The sequence below is a fragment of the Eptesicus fuscus genome, chromosome 6, assembly GCF_027574615.1.
Source record: "Eptesicus fuscus isolate TK198812 chromosome 6, DD_ASM_mEF_20220401, whole genome shotgun sequence".
Taxonomy (NCBI): Eukaryota; Metazoa; Chordata; class Mammalia; order Chiroptera; family Vespertilionidae; genus Eptesicus; species Eptesicus fuscus.
Window position 1 is genome coordinate 106,711,517 of NC_072478.1, and position 21,164 is coordinate 106,732,680.

At 62.2% G+C, this 21,164-nt stretch overlaps 1 protein-coding gene across 1 annotated transcript in view; it reads right to left on the reverse strand.

Annotated features, from left to right (window-relative positions):
* The window catches only part of SDK1 (sidekick cell adhesion molecule 1), a 190,626-nt gene that overhangs the window by 93,359 nt on the left and 76,103 nt on the right, over positions 1 to 21,164 (reverse strand). Inside the window, exons 5-11 of the mRNA XM_054716758.1 lie at positions 17,123 to 17,206; positions 14,248 to 14,439; positions 12,316 to 12,432; positions 11,729 to 11,896; positions 9,897 to 9,999; positions 6,777 to 6,953; positions 13 to 149 (exon numbers count right to left, since the gene is read on the reverse strand). Of these exons, the coding sequence (XP_054572733.1) occupies positions 13 to 149; positions 6,777 to 6,953; positions 9,897 to 9,999; positions 11,729 to 11,896; positions 12,316 to 12,432; positions 14,248 to 14,439; positions 17,123 to 17,206 (978 nt within the window). The remainder of the gene's footprint in view (positions 1 to 12; positions 150 to 6,776; positions 6,954 to 9,896; positions 10,000 to 11,728; positions 11,897 to 12,315; positions 12,433 to 14,247; positions 14,440 to 17,122; positions 17,207 to 21,164) is intronic.

Here is a 21,164-nt window from a genome sequence, read left to right on the forward strand (position 1 = left end):
GCCGCTACTCACTGTTCTCGGACAGCTCCACCACGTAGCGCAGGACCGCGCTGTTGCCGTCGAAGGGGCGGACCCAGCTCAGCAGCACCGCGTGGCTGTGCTCGGCGTCCAGGCGGGCCAGCAGGTTCTGCGGGGGGTGCGGCAGCTCACTGGGAGGCGAGGGTCAGAGAGGAGAGAACACAGGTCAGGCCGCGGGGCCGGGCCGCCCGCAGTCCTGGGCGCCGTGCTGAGCGGGAGAACGTGACACACTCAACACAAGCACGCACGACCTCCCGCCTCGGAAACCCGCCCCGCACACTCACGCGCGGCTGGCTCTCCGAGCCCGGCCTGCCCCCGGCCCCCGGTGGGACTGAAGGGGCCATGACTGCAACTTGGATCGGGCGGGAGGCGCCATTTCCACACGGAATATCATTAAACGAGTGGCCACACACGTGTTTTACAACCGGAGGCTGTGCGTGAGAGGCGGTCAGTCTGACGCGCAGGGAAAGGCCGGGAAATGGGACCTAACACGGGTCCGACACTGGGAGTTTTCAGCCGAAACGCCCGCACATTCTCCCAGGACGCGGGGGCCGGGGACTGACGGGCGCGTGTCCTGCGCCCTCTCTCCTGCCGCACGCGGGAGGCCTGGGGGAAGCGCGGAGAGGGGAATGCGGGGGGACAGGACCGCACCCGCGGGAGAGGGACCACACGGAGAGGCGATAAAGGGGAAGCAAGTGGGTTCCGCAGACGCTGGGGAGGTGGTCATGGGATTCGCGGTCAGAGCTTCCGTGCAGGGTGCGGCTCTCCCACACGCTCTGCCGCCTTCCATCGGGAGCTACATGCCCCCCCACCCCCCCGAACCCCCACGTCTCCCAAGGCTGGAGAGGACCCGCCTCGTGGCCTAGGGATGCGGGGGAGAGCGTCCGCCCAGTGCGACCTGTGCCACCCACTCACTAGGCTGTCTCCCTCAGGCATCAAATCCTGCTGAGCCCCACGGGTCAGCACAGAAAGCCGTGAGTGCACTTGACATTGTGATTTTGAAAGTGCACTCGTTACCCTTTGGGATTTACTGAGCCGCCCGTGCTCGCGGCGACCGAGGAACAGCTCTCACCCACGCGCACCGTTTACGGGCAAGCGTTTCCGACGTGGATGCGACGTTAGTGAGCACGGTGAGGAAGCAACTTGGCCGGGGCTCTGGCTCCTTTTCTTGTTGTGAATGAGCTTTAAGTTAAAAAGAGCTGTTGGCCGGCTGGTGTGGCTCAGTGGTTGGGCATCGACCTATGAACCAGGATGACAGGGTCTGACTCCCAGTCAGGGCACAGGCCTGGATTGTGGGTGTGATCCCCAGTGTGGGGTGTGCAGGAGGCAGCTGATCAACGACTCTCTCTCATCATGGATGTCTCTCTCTCTCTCCCTCTCCCTTCCTCTCTGAAATCAATAAAAAATATATATTTTTTAAAAAGGAGCTGTTACTTCCATTTGAGTTCTCCAACAGCCTCACCCCCTCCTGCTTCCCCCAAGGACCCCGACGCAGGCGTTCGGGTGGAAATGCCGCTCCACCCTCCCCACGTCCTCCTGGAGTTGCTTCGCTCAGGAACGGAACCAATGCCGTTGAGTCGGTCCCTCCTGAAGACACGCTCAGCGTGAGCATGGCTCCGGCCGCCGACGGCTGTGCTGTAACGCAGAGCCTGGCTGGTCCCCGTCCGGTTGCTGGGAGGGAACTTCGAACCCTGGGCTTTCCTGAGTGACGGACTGTCACTGCTACTCCTGGCCCCAGGCCCCTGGGTTATGCGAATGAGGTCACTGGGGCTAACCCCCCCCCCCCCCGCCCGCCCCCAGCTCAAGGAGGCGGAGGGCATCGCGTCTGTGATGCATCAGAAGCCACGAGCCCTCGTCCTCCGTCCTCCGTTGCCCAGCACATCCCACTCCCGGCTCGGCCACGCCCAGGGCGACGTCCGATGCAAAATGTGGCTTTCACACGCGGCACGGACTCGGGGCCGGAGGAGATTCATCTCCCCCAGGCCCAGCCTCCACACGCGCAGCCCTCTCTGGCCTCTCGTGTTCCATCTCACCCGGCTCTCTGTGCGGAGGGCTTGCTAATACACCTTGGAAGCGGATGGTTTCTGCAAGTGACACGCTTCGCTTGTCTGGGGATTAAGCTCGGTGAGTCTCCATCAGCGCGTCAATAACCGATAACGGCGGTTTAATATATTCGAGTCCGATCCAGAGCATCCATCTGATGGGCGCAGATCGCATCTCGGCTTTCCCCGCAGCTTCGAACGGAGACCGACGGTGAGCAGTGACTCGCGGCCGGGGACACGCAGGCAGGGCGACAAATGCCCGAGCGGAGGGGGCAGTGGGACGGAGCCAGGGCTGAGTCAGTGGGTCATGGAGAGGAGTGGGGGTCGCCATCAAGCCCACTGCCCACAGTGACAGCCGGAACGAGCAACAACCAACAGCCGTGGAGGGAGCACAGCCCCGCGTTTTGAGAGAAACAGGAGAGCGGCTGGCAGAGCCGGGGCTCCGGGGCTGCTGGGCAGCGGAGGTCAGAGAGCACTTTCCTATAAAGGCACCACCGGTCACGTGGCCAAACCCACCTTCCTCAGCTTCCCTCCGAGGGTGAAGGCGGCGGGGCCGGATGATTCTGGAGACACGGCCCGGGGCTGCTCCGACTACGGCTTTGCCACCGGGTTTATTGCGGAACCTCCCCGCCGCCCAGTCTTCACGGCCCGTAACGGGGCTTCCCTGTGCCCGTTCACAGGGATGCGTCTCTGATCTAACTGGGCCTTAAATGATGAGCGATGAGCCGACCCACAGAGCCTCGGAGCCGGTCCCTCGGGCGCTGGGCACGGCTCTGCGGGTCCGGAGTCACCCAGACGTCCTGTCCCTCGGGCCCCAGCCGCTCCGAGGAGAGACACACCCAGGCGGGGCCAGCGTGTCACCTTGACCCTTGACCCTGTGATATGGATTTACTGGACGCGTCTCAGGACCATCCGGGTCGCAGAGCCTGTTCCCGTGGGAGGGGAGGAGGCAGGCCCTCCTGTGAGCCCTCCTCGTGGTCCCCCATCCGCAGACCCCCCCGACCCATCGGTGGGGTGCTGCCCAGCCCTGGCCTGTCCGGGGACCCGGCTCAGCAGCAGACTGCTGGTCTCAGGGCCATGAACACAGCAAACCCAAGCAGGTGAGAGGGTGGGGTGGAGGGGGGCTGCCGAGGAGAGCGGGTGACGTGTGCAGGGGCGGGAAGGGAGGAATGACGGGGGGGCCTGCTTGCGGGTCCGCCCTGAGCCCGGCTCCAGGCGCTTCTACAAACACTGGTCATTCACTCCTCACAGCAGCGCCCCCAGGAGCGGGATGGCGCGCCCAGTTTCCAGTCAGGAAATCGAGGCTGAGAAGCGGGGAACGTGCCCAAAGTCCCGCCCTGAGGAGGGGTGCGGAGGCCCCTGTGCAGGGTGTGAGGGACCGCCCAGGCTCGCACGGGGAGGGCGGCGTGAGCGGCTGCCCACGGGCCGTGAAAGCCCGCGTCTGACCTCCCGTCTCCGCGTTAACAAAGCAGCTTGAGCTCAAGTGGCGCGGAGGCCCGTCAGGCGTGGAGGGCCCTGCTCGGCCGCAAGTGCCTCTCAGGCTTCTGCGATGGGAGGTTTTCCCTTTTCCTTTTCTGTTGCCATCGGAGTAAATCACGGAAATGCGGCTGCGCTCGACTGGGAAGCCCTGAGCACCGACGCCTGCAATCATGAGCCATGATTACTGTCATCACCGCTGGCGTCTCGGGGGCACGAGTCAGGGCCGTGCGGGTCGCAGACGCGCGCTGTCACCTGCGGCTCCCCATCCATCCCGATCAGGAGCAGCTCGTGGCGCTAACGACAGTTCACGCAGCGTCTCAGACAGCCCCGGAGCCGGAGCCGCGTGGGTCGCATCACAGATCGGCAAATGTTTCTCTGGCTCCCGTCACAGGAGCCTGTTATTTTAGAGACTCGGCAACATTGGCTGGGAAATGTATTTTACTTCAAGGAAATCAAAGGAGCGAATAGCTGGGAAGACACGTAAATCAGCAACACAGACACCGCGGAGCGAGAGAGAAGAAGGCGGTGTCAGATGCGTGCAGGGCGGCGCCCGGGGCCAGAGGCACCCAGGACCCGTGAGGTGAGGGTCCTCAAAGGGAGCTGACTGGACTCCAATGTGGTCAACATTTAAAAATCCTCGACACGAGCTGTGGACGGGAGGGGAGACGCAGGGCAGAGCGGAAGGGGGAGGCCGTGGGTGCCCAGGCTCATGGCCGTGTGGGCTGAGCCTGCGTTAGTTCCCGGGGAGAAGCCCAGGGTGTGGGCATCGAAGGGGATGGAGGGTGTGGGGTCACCAACGGTGGGTAACACACATTCATTCATTCATGCACTCAACCAACCACTCGTGTCTACTGAGTGTCTGCAGGGCACAGACACCCCAGACACCCCCACACACCGCCAGGCACCCCCAGATACTGCCAGGCACCCCCAGACACCGCCAGGCACTGGAGCGCGGAGCTGTGCACCCAGTGCTCCCACTCCAGCTGGGAGCGTGAACACGGTGCTTCCTCCGTGTGACCCCGGCGGCCCATGTGCATCCTGGACCGAGGGGCAGCTCCCCCAGGAGGAGACGGCAGAGGACAGGCCACGGGCAGTAACCGTGGGGGCACCTGAGTGGGGGCAAGGACACAGGAGGATGGAGAGCCAGGGCCCACGGGTCCAATGGCGAGGGGGGGGGCCATTTCCCCGCTCACGCACAGAGCTGGGGGTCACCTGCACACAGCCGTGGCCGCAGCACCAAGCCCCCCTCAGCCTCTGGGGCTGAGGCTCCTGCTGTTTCCCTGCTGACTAGGGTGACCTTTGCCCCCAAAGAGGAGCCTCTACAGAGAACACGGGGTGGTCGTCCTGGACGAGACCCTGCAGGCAGCGGGTGGGCGGGGCCAGTTCAGGTCCTGGAGGCACCGGGGCGCTCCACAAACTCACCCCTTCACCCCGGGCCCTGCACAGCCTCACCCCCTCTCACCGGGCCCCGCACAGCCTCACCCCTTCACCCTGGGCCCTGCACAGCCTCACCCCCTCACCTGGGCTCTGCACAGCCTCATCCCCTCACTCCGGGCTCTGCACAGCCTCACCCCCTCACTCCGGGCTCTGCACAGCCTCACCCCCTCACCTGGGCTCTGCACAGCCTCACCCCCTCACTCCGGGCTCTGCACAGCCTCACCCCCTCACTCCGGGCTCTGCACAGCCTCATCCCCTCACCTGGGCTCTGCACAGCCTCACCCCCTCACTCCGGGCTCTGCACAGCCTCACCCCCTCACTCCGGGCTCTGCACAGCCTCATCCCCTCACCTGGGCTCTGCACAGCCTCACCCCCTCACTCCGGGCTCTGCACAGCCTCACCCCCTCACTCCGGGCTCTGCACAGCCTCACCCCCTCACTCTGGGCTCTGCACAGCCTCACCCCCTCACTCCGGGCTCTGCACAGCCTCACCCCCTCACTCCGGGCCCTGCACAGCCTCACCCCCTCACCTGGGCTCTGCACAGCCTCACCCCCTCACTCCAGGCTCTGCACAGCCTCACCCCCTCACCTGGGCTCTGCACAGCCTCACCCCCTCACTCTGGGCTCTGCACAGCCTCACCCCCTCACTCCGGGCTCTGCACAGCCTCACCCCCTCACCTGGGCTCTGCACAGCCTCACCCCCTCACTCCGGGCTCTGCACAGCCTCACCCCCTCACTCCGGGCTCTGCACAGCCTCACCCCCTCACCTGGGCTCTGCACAGCCTCACCCCCTCACTCCGGGCCCTGCACAGCCTCACCCCCTCACTCCGGGCTCTGCACAGCCTCACCCCCTCACCTGGGCCCCGCACAGCCTCACCCCCTCACCCCGGGCTCTGCACAGCCTCACCTGTCCCCACAGCAGGGCCAGCAGGGCTGCGGTCGCTCACTCATCCCAGTGTCTGAGCTCAAGCCTGTCCATCACTGAGCACCCCCGCGGCCTGCTCCCGGGATCCACAGGCCAGTGAGGCGTGGCCTGTGCTCACTGCTCAGGCTCTGGTCCGGGGTGAGCTTTGTCTAGAGGACCCTGGCTGGGGGGTGAGTCCAGCAGGCAGGCCTCTCCCACTGCCTTTCCTCGGGGCGGCCTGCCTGCTCCCCGGGACGCGGCGGGGTCCGGAGCTGGCTGCTGCACCCCCGAACCCCACTCCCCCACCCGCCCCCACTCTGCTTCTTCACCGGCAGGTTTACTCTTGTACGTATGAGCTCGGGGAACATCTGCGAGGACAGCGTTTCTACAAATGAGCTGAATGAGGGGCCAGCCTCCTGCCGGGAACAGAGGGAGTCACGCAGGAGAGAAGCGGGACCCCGGGGCCGGGCCAGACCAGAGGACGGCGCCATCGCAGCCCCGGTCCCTAAGGAGCTCACGGGGAGTGCTGCCTGCCGCGGGGGCGGGCGCCGGCTGAGACGCGCCCTGCTGGCGGCCAGGTCCGCCTCCTGGCGGGAGGCCCTGCGTCTCGCCTACTGGAAGCTCCGATGGGCGCTCGGTGGAAAGTGGCCTGTCACTCAGTGCCGACGGCAGACAGGACCTCGCCCGGCAGAGCCGCTGGGGGACAGGACACGGGTCAGCGAGCACCCGTCAGCGAGCCCTCCGGAACGAGGTGGAGCCCCCTAAGGACGCCCCTGAGGCACGGCCACCGGCCCCTGGCGGAGAGCCACGGAGGGCGGCCCCCGGTGAAGGGGGCCGGGAGGGCGCGTGGCCTCCGGGAGGCGCCCTCAGGGCGGTGGGAGGGGACGCGGCACTCACATCACCTCCAGCCGGGCCGTCCGCGAGTCGCTGCCGCCCTCGGAGGAGATCTCGCAGGTGTAGTCTCCGATGTCGCCCGACCACGTCTGGCTGATGAGCAGGGACCCGTCCGGCTCCACCAGGACCCGGGAGCTGCCGGGCGGGGCGAGGGCCACGTTGTCCTTCCTCCAGACGTAGCTGCGGCCAAGCACAGAGCCGGGTCAGAGGGCGGAGGGTCTGTGAAAAGGCGTGCTGGGGCCTGGGTGCACCGACCCTTCACCTGCTCTTGGAAAGGGTGAACTCTACCCCTGTGGGCGATACGATAAAAAGGGTGAATTCTACCCCCTGTGGGCTATACGATAAAAAGGGGGAACTCTACCCCCTGTGGGCTATACGATAAAAAGGGGGGAATTCTACCCCCTGTGGGCTATACGATAAAAGGGGGGAATTCTACCCCCTGTGGGCTATACGATAAAAAGGGGGAATCCTACCCCCTGTGGGCTATACGATAAAAGGGGGGAATTCTACCCCCTGTGGGCTATACGATAAAAAGGGGGAATTCTACCCCTGTGGGCTATACGATAAAAAGGGTGAATTCCACCCCCTGTGGGCTATACGATAAAAGGGTGAATTCTACCCCCTGTGGGCTATACGATAAAAAGGGGGAATTCTACCCCCTGTGGGCTATACGATAAAAAGGGGGAATCCTACCCCCTGTGGGCTATACGATAAAAAGGGTGAACTCTACCCCCTGTGGGCTATACGATAAAAAGGGGGAATCCTACCCCCTGTGGGCTATACGATAAAAAGGGTGAACTCTACCCCCTGTGGGCTATACGATAAAAAGGGGGAATCCTACCCCCTGTGGGCTATACGATAAAAAGGGTGAACTCTACCCCCTGTGGGCTATACGATAAAAAGGGTGAACTCTACACCCTGTGGGCTATACGATAAAAAGGGTGAATTCTACCCCCTGTGGGCTATATGATAAAAAGGGGGAATTCTACCCCCTGTGGGCTATACGATAAAAAGGGTGAACTCTACCCCCTGTGGGCTATACGATAAAAAGGGTGAACTCTACCCCCTGTGGGCTATACGATAAAAAGGGTGAATTCTACCCCCTGTGGGCTATATGATAAAAAGGGTGAATTCCACCCCCTGTGGGCTATACGATAAAAGGGGTGAACTCTACCCCCTGTGGGCTATACGATAAAAAGGGTGAATTCCACCCCCTGTGGGCTATACGATAAAAGGGGTGAACTCTACCCCCTGTGGGCTATACGATAAAAACGGGGAATCCTACCCCCTGTGGGCTATACGATAAAAGGGGTGAACTCTACCCCTGTGGGCTATACGATAAAAACGGGGAATCCTACCCCCTGTGGGCTATACGATAAAAGGGGTGAACTCTACCCCTGTGGGCTATACGATAAAAACGGGGAATCCTACCCCCTGTGGGCTATATGATAAAAGGGTGAATTCTATCCCCCGTGGGCGATACGATAAAAACGGGGACTCCTACCCCCTGTGGGCTATATGATAAAAGGGTGAATTCTATCCCCTGTGGGCTATACGATAAAAAGGGGGAATTCTACCCCCTGTGGGCTATATGATAAAAGGGTGAATTCTATCCCCCGTGGGCTATATGATAAAAAGGGTGAATTCTATCCTCTACGGGCTATACGATAAAAAGGGGGAACTCTACCCCCTGTGGGCTATACGATAAAAAGGGTGAATTCTATCCCCTGTGGGCTATACGATAAAAAGGGGGAATTCTACCCCCTGTGGGCTATACGATAAAAAGGGGGAATTCTATCCCCTGTGGGCTATACGATAAAAAGGGGGAATTCTACCCCCTGTGGGCTATACGATAAAAAGGGGGAATCCTATCCCCTGTGGGCTATACGATAAAAAGGGTGAACTCTACCCCCTGTGGGCTATACGATAAAAAGGAACAAAAAGAGCCCTTGGTTCTGTGGATAGAACATCAGCTGCAGACTGAAGGGTCCCAGGTTCGATTCCGGTCAAGGGCACAGGCCCGGGTTGCGGGCTTGATCCCCAGTGTGGGGCGTGCAGGAGGCAGCCGATCAATGATTCTCTCTCATCATTGGTGTTCCTCTCTCTCTCTCCCTCTCCCTTCCTCTCTGACGTCAATCCTATATAATAAAAGGCTAATATGCAAATTGACCGAATGGTGGAACGACCGGTTGCTATGATGCACACTGACCACAGGGGGAGTGCCACGCAGCCAGAAGCCGGGCTCACGGCTGGCGAGCCCCGCGGTGGAGGCGGGAGTCTCTTCCTGCCTCTGCGGCAGCGCTAAGATGTCACCCACCTGTCACACCTGTCGCTAGGAGCACTGCTCCTCTCATTCCCAGGAAGGGCCTGAAGGACAAGTGCTGCCTGCACCGGGGCAACGGCTGTCTAACGCCCAGAGCGGAGCCCCAGGTCCTGAACACAGAGCAGGTCACACGCATACACATGTGCACCGTTTGCCAAACACGTGCCAGAGACGAGCGAGAGCAGTTAAACCACATGTGCGCATGTGCCACCGCCCTCTGCTGGGGAGAGCGGTTCCGAAAGCGGGCATCTCCCGGCCGCCGGCCCCTCGCTGACGGCACGCCTCTGCCCCAGGCCGAGTGCACATGCCCGGATGTGCGGAGTTAGGACCTAGGCTCGAGCCTGCGTCTGACAGTGAAACCCATCCTGCAACCGCGAGTCCGGGAAGAGGCTCGCCACGGCGGCCTGTGCTGTGCCGCGCGCTGGCCACTGCGCCACACGGTGTCACGGCCTTCCCAGTCTGAGCTCCGACGGGACGGCCTGCGACTCCTTCAGACCGCCCAGGCCCCGGGCCCCTCCCCGCCCTGCCGTCACCCCGACAGACTGTGGTGCCCCCTCCCCTGCACGGCCCCTCGTCTGCGCCCACAAAGGGCACTGCCCCGAGGCCGGGGTGGACGCCGCCCCCTAAGTGCTGCGCAAGGCGGAGCGGCGACTGGGACCCGTGTGACTAACGGTGGAGCCGCACCGCACGGCGCCGTGACCTGCGGCTGAAATCAAGGTTCCTGAATTCTCCCTCTGGTCTCAGCCTCCCTTCCCGAGCCCACGGAGCATGAACACCCCCATGGGGGACGGAGGAGCTACCGGAGGGAGACGCGGGGGTCGTGCGTGGCCCCGCAGCGCAGCGTGGCCGTGGTCCCCTTGATCACCACGCGGTCCTCAGGGGGCCTGACGATGGACGTTCGATCTGAAAACACAAGTCAGGGCTCAGACAGAGTTACAGGCGTGAGCGCCTCCTCCCTCCGGGGCAATGCACTGGGCACCTGACCTCAGAACCACGTTTCCTCTCATCCGGCCAGCCGCGCCGCCCAGGGGACGGAAACGCCCTCCCACGCAGCCGGAGCCAGGCCTCCGCCCCCCCCCCCCCCCCCAAGGCCACCCCGAGGGTCCAGGCCCCGGAAGAAGCGGGAGGGGAAGGCGGCTGCGATGTTTATCAGGTCATCCGATCCCACTCCCAGGAAAGCATCCGTTTCCCCAAGATCACCGGCACCCGGGACTTCTGCCGGCCGCGCAGCACCCCGGACTTGCAGAGCACCTTCGTTCATTACGCTGCTACCCAGTCCTCACGGCAGTCTGCGACGCTGTGGCATCACACCCAGCTCTCAGGACAGTGATGCTCAGAAATGCCGGCTGCTGGTGCCACGGAGCTGGAGTGGCCTACGGCCCAGGGCAGGCCTGGACTCCGCCCAGACCAGGCGCCGCCAGGGTGACAGCCACGGCGTGCACAGCCCGAACTTGGGGGTCACACACTGGGTTCAGGGCGGCCGCGGGTGTGCGGGAGGCATCTCGGAGCACGCGTTTCCGGGGGGGGGGGCGAGGGGGGGCTGCCGGTGCTGCGGCTGCACAGACCCGGGGGCACGTGGGGAGGGCGCCCGCAGCCACTGTGGCTCCCGCATCCGCCGCTGTTCTGACCCTGGATCTCAGCAGAGCCACACAACTGCCTGTTGAGTGACCCAGCGACGTGCAGACGTCAGTTTGTAAAGATGAGGTTGATTTTAGGGACAACGATGAATCGGGAGTCGAACACCGAAAGGAACAACCCTCTGCAGCACCTGCCCATCGAGGGGCGACCGGAAGGCAGTGTTCTAATGCTCCTGACAGGTTAGGAAGGCCGTTTACCAGCGGAAACCATGGAAACCAGAGACACCTCACGGGCATGAAGCAGAGCCCGGGGGCTTTTCCCGAAGGATGGCGTGGCGACAGACGGCTCCCTCGCGCCTGTTAGCGTTTCCCTCCTCACAGACAGACGGGGAGTCTGTTAGCGAGCACAGAGGAATCGGCTCGTCTTGCTTTTGTGAACAGCGCTGTTTTAGCGACATAGATACGGCCGCGGGGAGGCGGGGGCGCTCACTGGTGAGCGAGGCTGCGGGGGTGGGTAGGAATGCTTGCTAAGCCAATCCTTACGCTCCAACAACTTCTTCTGCATTTCAGAAACCCGTGTTATAGATAAAATAAGAAGAGTCCAACGTTGGAGAAACAAACCTCTCTCTCTCTCTCTCTCTCCCTCTCTCTCTCTCTCTCTCTCTCTCTCGGTTCATGTCTCATATCTAGGGAGCATTCATAGTTCATAACCTAGGAGTGTTCGAGTTGGTTACAATGATAACAGAAAAAATATACTCTCTCTAGGATTTTAATTCCCGATTCGGTTTCCTCGAATAACCTGCTGTTTGCTATTCCAACTGCACCGACTTGAAAAGCCAATCTCTCCTCTCCGGAAACTCCCTGTAAATCTGGGACCCACTTTCTAACTGTTCTTCGGACACGGACACGTTAGTTACTGAACAGCTTCCTAGAGATGAGCTGTGACAACCCTCCTCCTCGGGGTGAACTGGAGTGCGGACACCGGGAGGTCCCTGAGCAGAGGACACGACGGAGAGACCAGGGCTGAGGCGGCGCCCGCGGGGCCGGGTCCTTACTCCACACGGTGAGCGTGGCCGACGCGTTCAGGGCCCCCTCCGTGTTGGCTGCGTAGCAGGTGTAGGTGCCGGCATCTTGGATGGAGACGGGGCTGATCTGCAGGCCCCCGGATTCCAGCAGCGTGAACCTGGGAATCCGCACGGAGCCGCTGGCCAGCACGCGGCTTCCTGAGACCGGAGAGGAGACAGGCGCGTCAGAACCCAGGGCTCGAGGGAGGGCCACGCTCAGGCCACAACCAGGAAGCAAGTCAAGGAGATGCCAGAACAAAGGGGACCTGTACCCACAGCCACAGCCACAGCAGGTCCAGCGCCAGTCACGGCAGCGCGCGGACACCCTGCCACGTCCCTCTGGGGACCGTCCTGAGCCGTCTCTACGCGTGTGCGCATTGGAGACGCTCTCATGCGCTGTGATCCCATCTCACTCCAGCGAGAGAAAGCCTGTGACAAACAGAGGGCCTGCCCCCTCCCCTTTGGCCTCCCGATCCCCGCCGCCAGCTGGGCCCGCGCACAGGCTGGGCCTCGGAGCGGAGGAGCCTCCTGCGGTGTCCCGCCCAGCGTGGCGGGTCCGTGTGAACCCCACTGCCTACCTCTCCTCCAGGTGATGGCGGGTCTGGGCGCCCCGGACACCTCGCACCTCAGCGTGGCCGTCATCCCGTCCGTGACCGTGGTGTCTGCCGGGAGCTGAGTGAAGGCTGGTGCGACATCTACGTGAGGAGGTGACAGGGAGGCTCAGGCGGCCCCTCGGAGGGACTGTCCACGTGGATTTCCACAGGACTGAGCGCGGGGTAACCAGTGCTACCCCCGGAACCCGCGGGGGGTGCCTGCACCTGCCCGCCGCCCTCCCGGAGCCGCCGATCCCGCCGGCAGCCCGCAGGGACCCGCCTCCTCACGGCGGTCCCAGGCCCGAGGGTCGCGGAGGGCGGGACACTCATGCTCAATCGTGTTTGTTAAACGAACACACCAATATTGATTGTGCCACATTGTATTTTCATCCCATTGAAGGTTTTAATTTGAAAAAAGCCCCTTTTGCTATACCCTACACTTACAAATCATAATCATTTATCTGTTCACTCTCCAGTTGCCATGGTAACCAGCGTATGTAGCACGTTCATTTAAATTTCCAATCTGATCTTTGCAAGGACCTTGTGAATTGGCTGGGTTGGTTCCATTTTGATGACAACACTGAGGCTGAGACATTAAGTAGAGCTTCCCAGGTCTCTCAATAGAGAAAAGGTTGGCCCCCACAACCCGGGGGCCGAATGCAGCCCCATGCCTGCTTTTGTCAATAAAGCTTTATTGGAACACAGCCACGCCCACCCGCTCTGTGCTGGTTTTATCAATAAAGCTTTACTGAACACGGCCACGCCCACCGCTCTGTGATGTCTGTGCTGGTTTTATCAATAAAGCTTTATTGGAACATAGCCATGCCCACCCGCTCTGTGCTGTCTGTGCTGCTTTTATCAATAAAGCTTTATTGGAACACGGCCACGCCCACCGCTCTGTGCTGTCTGTGCTGCGGTCCTGCTCCAGCAGAGCTGAGTCGCGGTGACTGAGACCATGCCCTCCAAGCTGGACCGACTTTCCGTCTGCCCTTTTAGAAAGCGTGCCAGTCCCGCCCGTCCACCGTGGCCCGCCGCTGCCGGGTCCGCTTTAAGTAATTCTAATGCACCAAACTCGGTTTCCGGCTAAGTGCCCAGGGCTGTTTCTACTGTTTGAAGGCATTTTGGTTTCCTACGCTCCAAGCTGGACGATAAACTCGACCCCTGGGCACAGTTCAAGGAAGGGAGCCCGGTTTGCTGAAGCGTCGCATCAATCTTAGGTTCTGTCCGCCTCTGTGGGCTCCACCGGGCGGCACACACGGCATCGACCGCTTCCTCCAAAGGCTCTCCCCGAGGAGACCAACATTTTCCCTCCGAAAGGGCGAACGTGCCGTGTAGTTCCCTAGTCACCCGGTTCTACTCTGTCTCAAAGCGGGGGGACGTACGGGCCCGGAGAAGAAACCAGAGTCGGACGGAATCCTCCTTCGGGTGTGAACAGCGTCACAGCTGGGGGGGGGGGGCGGATTAAGGAGCGAAGCACAGATACAGCGAAACCTGCCGTCATTCCAGCTTTCCGGGGCCCCATATGTCCGTCAGTGGGGTAAGAGAGGAAGCTCACAAAAGAGCTATGATCGCTCAATAAAACTACAACCGAGAATGAATATTTAAAAAGTGGAAAAATTATCTCAAGGAAAAGAGCAGGAACGAGCTGTTCACTCAACGTCCAGAAAAGCGGGTTTCCTACTTCCTGGTGCAGGGGCTCAAGTGCTGGGTCCCCGCTACCCGCCGAGAGCAGGCGGCCCCCCGGGACAGCCATGCGTTCGCGCTCGGCGTCTGCAGAGGAGGCGAGGGGCTTGGGTGCTGCAGTCACCTGGGCACCACGCCCCGCCCGTCACCGAGGGGCCGAGCGGATGCGACCCCTCTCCGAGTGTGCCACGCGGGCCACGGCCGGAAGCTCCGGCTCTGGTGGCCGGTACTCACTGGTGACGTCCAGGTAGGTGGAGGTCTGCACCTCGCCCCCTTCGTTGCTGGCAAAGCACTGGAAGATCCCGGAGTCGCGGGGACGCAGCCGCTCGATGCGCAGGCCGCCGGGGAGCAGCCGGTAGCGCGGGTCCTGGAGCTGGCCGAGCGGCACGGCGTCCTTGTACCACCGCAGCCTGGGCAGCGGGGCCCCTGCGTGGAGGCAAGAACCAGGCGTCACAAATTAAATTCCGGGAATCTCTTAGAGGAGGAAGGAACAGCAGTATTTTATTTAAAATACGTTTTTATTGACTTCAGAGAGGAAGGGAGAGAGAGAGAGAAACATCAGTGATGAGAGAGAATCATTGATCGGCTGCCTCCTGCACGCCCCTCACAGGGGATCCAGCCCGCAACCCGGGCCTGTGCCCTGACCGGGAATCGAACCGTGACCTCCTGGTTCATAGGTCGACTCTCAGCCACTGAGCCACGCCGGCCGGGCAGGAACGGCAATGTTTTAACAGGCACTTCAGGTGATCCTCTTCTCACCTGACATGAAGCAATGGACCCAGCGCGGCATTGGGGGAGGCGGAACACCCAGCCCTGACACGACCCTTCCAACGCCCTGCGCCTGCACCCGGAGAGGCTGCCAGAGAGCAGCCCTGAGCCCCAAGACCACAGTCCTGAACTGGGGCGGGCGCAGCGCCGGCTGAGGCCCCAGGAAAAGTGTGGGAGCAGCTGGGCTATTTCTACACCTCGGCGGCCCGTGCCTCGGTTTCCCTCGCTGTAAACGTAGCTTAGAGAAAACACGTCCGCGCGGGGCATGGGGGACGCACACTCAGGTCCCTCGACTTCAGACGCTGGAGTGAAAGATGCCTCCTTCTCATAAATAAAGTTAATGTCGTGGAATATTTCAAGATGATATATTCTCGGATCCTGTTCTTTGCCTTAATTATGTTTCCTGTCACATTTTATTAAACCAGGAAATTAAAAATATCCATTTCAAGGTAAAAGCATAACGACTCGTGTAAAACCTCATCACGGTGGTTCCACGAGGCAGCTCTCCCCGAGAGGAGCCGCTGGGTCAGAATGAAAAGAAAGCGGTAAATTCCACACCGGCCACGCCGCGTGGAGAACCTGTTCACGTGTTTATGTCTGCACGTCACACGCTGTTCGCCACGGAAGCCGTGCCAAGAGCTTCCTCGTCAGGGGCAGCGCTTCCGATCGTCACTTACTGAGAGATGGCTGTGGGCATGGAGGGGCGAAGAGGGCTTCTCTTTTGGGGCAATTTCAGGTCAAAAGCAGGATCTTACCCCCACGCACTGCAACGCTAACTGCTTAGCTTCCCTTTCAGAGTCATCGGCCTGACAAAGCTGGGTTTACTCAAGAGGGGACAGTGTGACCACCGCACGGGACATAATTCCATGTAAGACCCACGTTCCTCTTCGCCCTCCCCGCTCCCCGGGTCAGGGAGCGGGACGGAGGGACAGGGGCGGAGCAGGGCCCTGCACCCGGCCTCCCGCCTCCCCGAGGACCGGGGCTGAGACCAGAGCTGCTCGGCAGGACCGGCTGCCGCAGACACAGTGACGGGGGAGGGGGCTGTGGCTGACCCTCCCTGGCCATCGGCACTGCGCCGAGGGACGCCGCCATCCTTCTCAGAAACGAGAACACGCGTGGGCACCCACAGCTCTTAGGTCTTAGCTCCACGTCCCGGGCTCAGCTCTCGTGAGCAGCCGGGGTCCTGGCAGAGCCCTCGCCGTGGAGCTCACGGATTCGGTTGCACCCCGCCTCCATGTGGCCCCAGGTGGGCCACCTGCCCGGTATGTAATGACGACCCCTTCACGCCAGACGCTGGCGAAGGTTTTACAGGAGGCACCGCACCGCGTCGCCTGGGCCTGGCCCCGAGCACGTGGCTGGGCCTTGCCTCCCGGGCCCGGTCCATGTGAACAGCGAGATGACAACCTCCCCGGCGACTCACAAGGTCTGGGGATGCCCCCTCCAAGCCTCAGGAGGAAAGACCGCTCCTGAGGGGGCCAGACAGTAACGTAAGAGGGTCCCTCTGTTTCCTGACCGCCCCCCGCACCGACGCAGCCTTTGCTAACGCAGCGCCCAGAGAGCCGTCCCAGGGTCAGTGTGGCTCCCCGCGCTGCGGGGTGGGAGTGGCGGCAGCGGCGGCTGGTCGTCACGGGGCCTGACCAACAGGAAAAGGCGGCCCAGTGCTGAGACGGCAGAAACACAGAGCTGTCCTGTTCAGAGACTTTACGGCATCTCTGTCTACAGAGCGACGTGGCTGTGGGCCAGCATCACCTGTGGATGAGAACGAGCTTCCTGCCCTCGGAGTGAGAGCACGGCCTACACCAGGCCTCCTGTGCTTCCCTGTATCAATAGTACCTTCCCCGCTTTGCAGGTGAGGGAGCAAGGTCAAGTACCTTCCCAGATCAAGCACCTTCCCAAGGTCAACTACTTCCCCAGAGTCAAACACCTCCCCAGGGTCAAACACCTCCCCAAGGTCAAACACCTCCCCAGGGTCAAACACCTCCCCAAGGTCAAACACCTCCCCAGGGTCACACACCTCCCCAGGGTCAAACACCTCCCAGGGTCACACACCTTCCCAAGGTCAAACACCTCCCCAGGGTCAAACACCTCCCCAGGGTCACACACCTCCCCAGGGTCAAACACCTTCCCAGGGTCACACACCTCCCCAGGGTCACACACCTCCCCAGGGTCACACACCTCCCCAGGGTCACACACCTCCCCAGGGTCACATGCACAGCACAGGGTTCTGCACAGTCCCTGTTTCTGACATTGCTCTCAACGTGTCCCTGCAGTGATGACGACTGCCCTGGAGAATGCCATGGGTCCCTCCACATCACGGCCGCTCAGCAGCCCCCACACTCACCCATGGCCTCACACGCCATGTCCACGGTCTCCTCCACCTCCACCACAATCCGACTCGCGGGCTCAGCAGTGAAGTACGGTGGCTCTTTAGACAAGAAAACACAGGATCCGCTCAGCAAGGAGGCCCACGTCAGAGACCCGGCAGCCTCGCGGCGGGACTCTTTTTGAAAACTATTTTTGTCCGGACAGCGTGGCTCAGTGACTGAGCGTCGACCTATGAACCAGAAGGTCAGGTTCTGATTCCGGGTCAGGGCACCTGCCCGGGTTGCGGGCTCCATCCCCAGTGGGGGGCGTGCAGGAGGCAGGCGATCAATGATTCTCTCTCATCATTGATGTTGCTCTCTCTCTTCTCCCTCTCCCTTCCTCTCTGAAATCAATAAAACAAAAAATTAAAAAATGCATTAAAACACTATTTTTGAAAACTCCATCCGTTACCAGTGTGCGCACACACTCTGGACGCAGGGAGCAGAGGCCAGATGTATATTCTCAGGTCTCAGGGCAGCGGCCACTCTTCAGCGTGTGGGCTGGAATCATGAACCGTCTTAATTCCGGCTTCGGCAGGGCTATCCTGAGGGGCTCATAAAGGCGGGTATTTACGGCCCAGTGCCTCACAGGCCAGTTTGCTCCCGGATCTAAACTAAACACAACTCCCGCGGCGTGCTGGGTCCGCACCGGGCTCCGGCCTGGGCCGCGGGACAGTGCAGTCCAGTAACACACTCTCTCCAGTCGCAGCAGTTCTCCCCCGAAATACAGATTTAACACCCCGCCGCGACGGCCGAGAGCAGCCGAGAGCAGGAAGAGAAAGGGCCTCGCATCCATCTTTAGCAGCGAACTCTTCGCCACTCGCACACCTCTGGGCACCGCACTGACCTGTTCAACCAGAAAACCCACAGAAATGGTGGTTGCACTAAACAATGAATTTCCTTGGAGAGTAACTTGCAGTATTTTTTTTCTCAGTTTATTCAGCAGAAATTCAGCAGTGGCCTGGCCACGCGCGTGGAGTGTTCGGGCGGCAGCGATCTCATCATCCTGATGACAAAGGCTGTGTGCTGGCTTTCCGGGTGATAATTAACCCTGGGCCTGCCTGCCGGAGGTCATGCTCGCTGTGACCTTGCAACGTGCTGAACGGGGACACCGCAGCCTGGCGAGCCTCCCGCAGCAGCTGTCCCCTCAGAGCAGGCGGAGCCGAAAGGAGGACCAAGAGGCACAAGAACTGCGTTTTAAAGAAACGATGACGGAGAAAAGGCCACGGTTCCTTGGGGGGGGGGCAGGTAGGTATCAATTTTGCAATTCCCCGGCTCATTCGAGCGGACAGTCTGCGCCTGGCAGGAGAGGGGTCAGAGCCTCTGCTCCGTGTGCGCATGCGGACCCGTGCGGACCCGTGCGGACCCGGTGGACCCGTGCGGACCCGGTGGACCCGTGCGGACCCGTGCGGACCCGGTGGACCCGTGCGGACCCGTGCGGACCCGTGCGGACCCGGTGGACCCGTGCAGACCCGGTGGACCGGCCCAAAGAAACACGCCGAGCCCGCCGCCCGTCTCCTCAGGCTGCTCCTCGGCTCGTAGGCGCACACTCGCCGTCTCCGTCTCCTTCAGTGGCCGTGACGGCAGCAGCATCTCCCTCCGCTGCCCGGCTCATCCTGCCCGACGCCCCTGCGTGCTGCCCTCTGATTGTAGGGGTGAGTGGGGGGGGGTCAACATCTGCCTGGTTAGTCTTCCTTTCCTACGGGCAACACCGCAGCTGAGTGGGTGCAGGGGCCTGCAGTGGCAGGAAATGGTGGAGACGGGTACTGCCGGTCCTTTCCTCAGTCTCCTCCCCTGGCAACGCCTGCAGACCTGCCGCCGGCACCGCCGGTCAGCGGCGAGGCGATGCCCTGCAGCAGCCGTGCACCCGCCCCGTCTCCGTTTGCTGGTCCTCGCGGCGCGGGCACGTGCGTTCAGTTTCACGCAATGCCATCGCCCGCGTAGGTGTGGGTGTCGCCACCAGGCCCGACACCCTGCTCTTCGGTAAGCACCCCTTCCAGCATCTCCGGCACCGCGCCTGGCCCATCTCCATCCCCCGTCTTTCCCGACGCTACGTGACGGGACCACAGGGCAGGCCCCGGAGCGGCGCCCTGCACCCGGCGGCGTGCCCTGCACTCAGCAGTGTCCTGTACCGGGTGGCATCCTGCTCTCGGCGGCGCCCTGCTCTTGGCGGCATCCTGCTATCGGTGGCGTCCTGCACCTGGCTGCGCCCTGCACCCGGCGGTGTCCTGCACCCGGCGGCGTGCCCTTGCGATTCATTGAAGAGCAGTCGCTCCTCGAAGACGGAAAGGCGTCCTGTCCACAGACCACACAGCACCCGCGGTGGCGAGGCGATGCCTGGGGCGGGACGGCTCTCTCAGTCGGCAGTGCCCACGGGGTCCCGGGTGAGGGAGGGGCCTGGTACGGGTCACGCTCACACTGACGCCGCGGCCCGGGCTCTGGGACGGCACGTGAAGCAGCAGCCGGGCCAGCATCCAGGCTTCCCGGGGGGGGGGGGGGGGGGGGGGGGCGGGCCCTGCCCCGCTCGGCCGTGGGGGCGGGGGTTCTGCTGGCAGCGCAGGAGGAGAGCCGGGGTCTGTGCCCTTCCTGTGGCTGAGGACACACCCAGGGCTGGTGGGGAGGAAAGCTCCCAGCACCACCGGGGCAGGGTCACGAGGGCTCAGCCGGGTTAGGGTCATGAGGGGTCAGCCGGGTTAGGGTCACGAGGGGTCAGCCGGGTTAGGGTCACGAGGGCTCAGTCGGGTTAGGGTCACGTGAGGGGTCAGCTAGGTTAGGGTCACGTAAGGGGTCAGCCGGGTTAGGGTCACGTGAGGGGTCAGCCGGGTTAGGGTCATGAGGGGTCAGCCGGGTTAGGGTCATGAGGGCTCAGCCGGGTTAGGGTCATGAGGGCTCAGCCGGGTTAGGGTCATGAGGGGTCAGCCGGGTTAGGGTCATGAGGGGTCAGCCGGGTTAGGGTCATGAGGGGTCAGCCGGGTTTGGGTCATGAGGGCTCAGCCGGGTTAGGGTCATGAGGGCTCAGCCGGGTTAGGGTCACGTGAGGGGTCAGCCGGGTTAGGGTCATGAGGGGTCAGCCGGGTTAGGGTCATGAGGGCTCAGCCGGGTTAGGGTCACGTGAGGGGTCAGCCGGGTTAGGGTCATGAGGGCTCAGCCGGGTTAGGGTCATGAGGGGTCAGCCGGGTTAGGGTCATGAGGGGTCAGCCGGGTTTGGGTCATGAGGGGTCAGCCGGGTTAGGGTCATGAGGGCTCAGCCGGGTTAGGGTCACGTGAGGGGTCAGCCGGGTTAGGGTCATGAGGGCTCAGCCAGGTTAGGTTCTGAGGGTCAGCAGGGACCATGAGCCCCAGCCTGTGCTGGTGCCACATGGCGAGGCCTCTCCACGGGTGGCGGTGCCCGCACTCGGCCTGGTGCCCCTGTTCGGGCCGAGGGATGAAGCGGGCAGCAGGAAGTCTCCGGGCGGAGTGAACAGCTGCACGCGTCTGTCTGGCCTCACCCGTGAGAACGAGAAGTAACTGAAGCCCCTCTGTCTTGCTTTTTCCATCTGATGTCCCTACGAGAGCCCGCCCCGGCCGCCCGTGACGCCTGAGGCTGGGGCGCTGCCGGAGGACCCCCGTCTGGGACGGCCGGGCGCGGGTGATCATCTCCCCGTCTCTCCACACGGACAGAGCCCCCGCTTTCCCCGGGGACTCAGACCCAGTCCCCGTCACAGCACTTTCTGACGAATAAAGGGATCCACATCCACATCGCAGAAGCCAGGGTGCTCCTGCGCCTTTAAAAGCCGGACGGGGGGGTGGGGGGGTGGAGGGAACTCTAGGTAAGCGTCTGCCTTGAATTCCGATGCAAATGCAGAGCCCCAGTTCATTAACGGTCAAATATCTTAGACAGGAACGCTGATGGAGACACAGGTTCTAGTTCCAGGAGATACATTCTCCGTCGCTGAGGGCGCCAGGCCGTGCTGTCTGAGGAGACGGAGCCCACGGCCTCGTTCTGTGCCGCCCACACGTGCGCTCACGCGGCCTCCGACG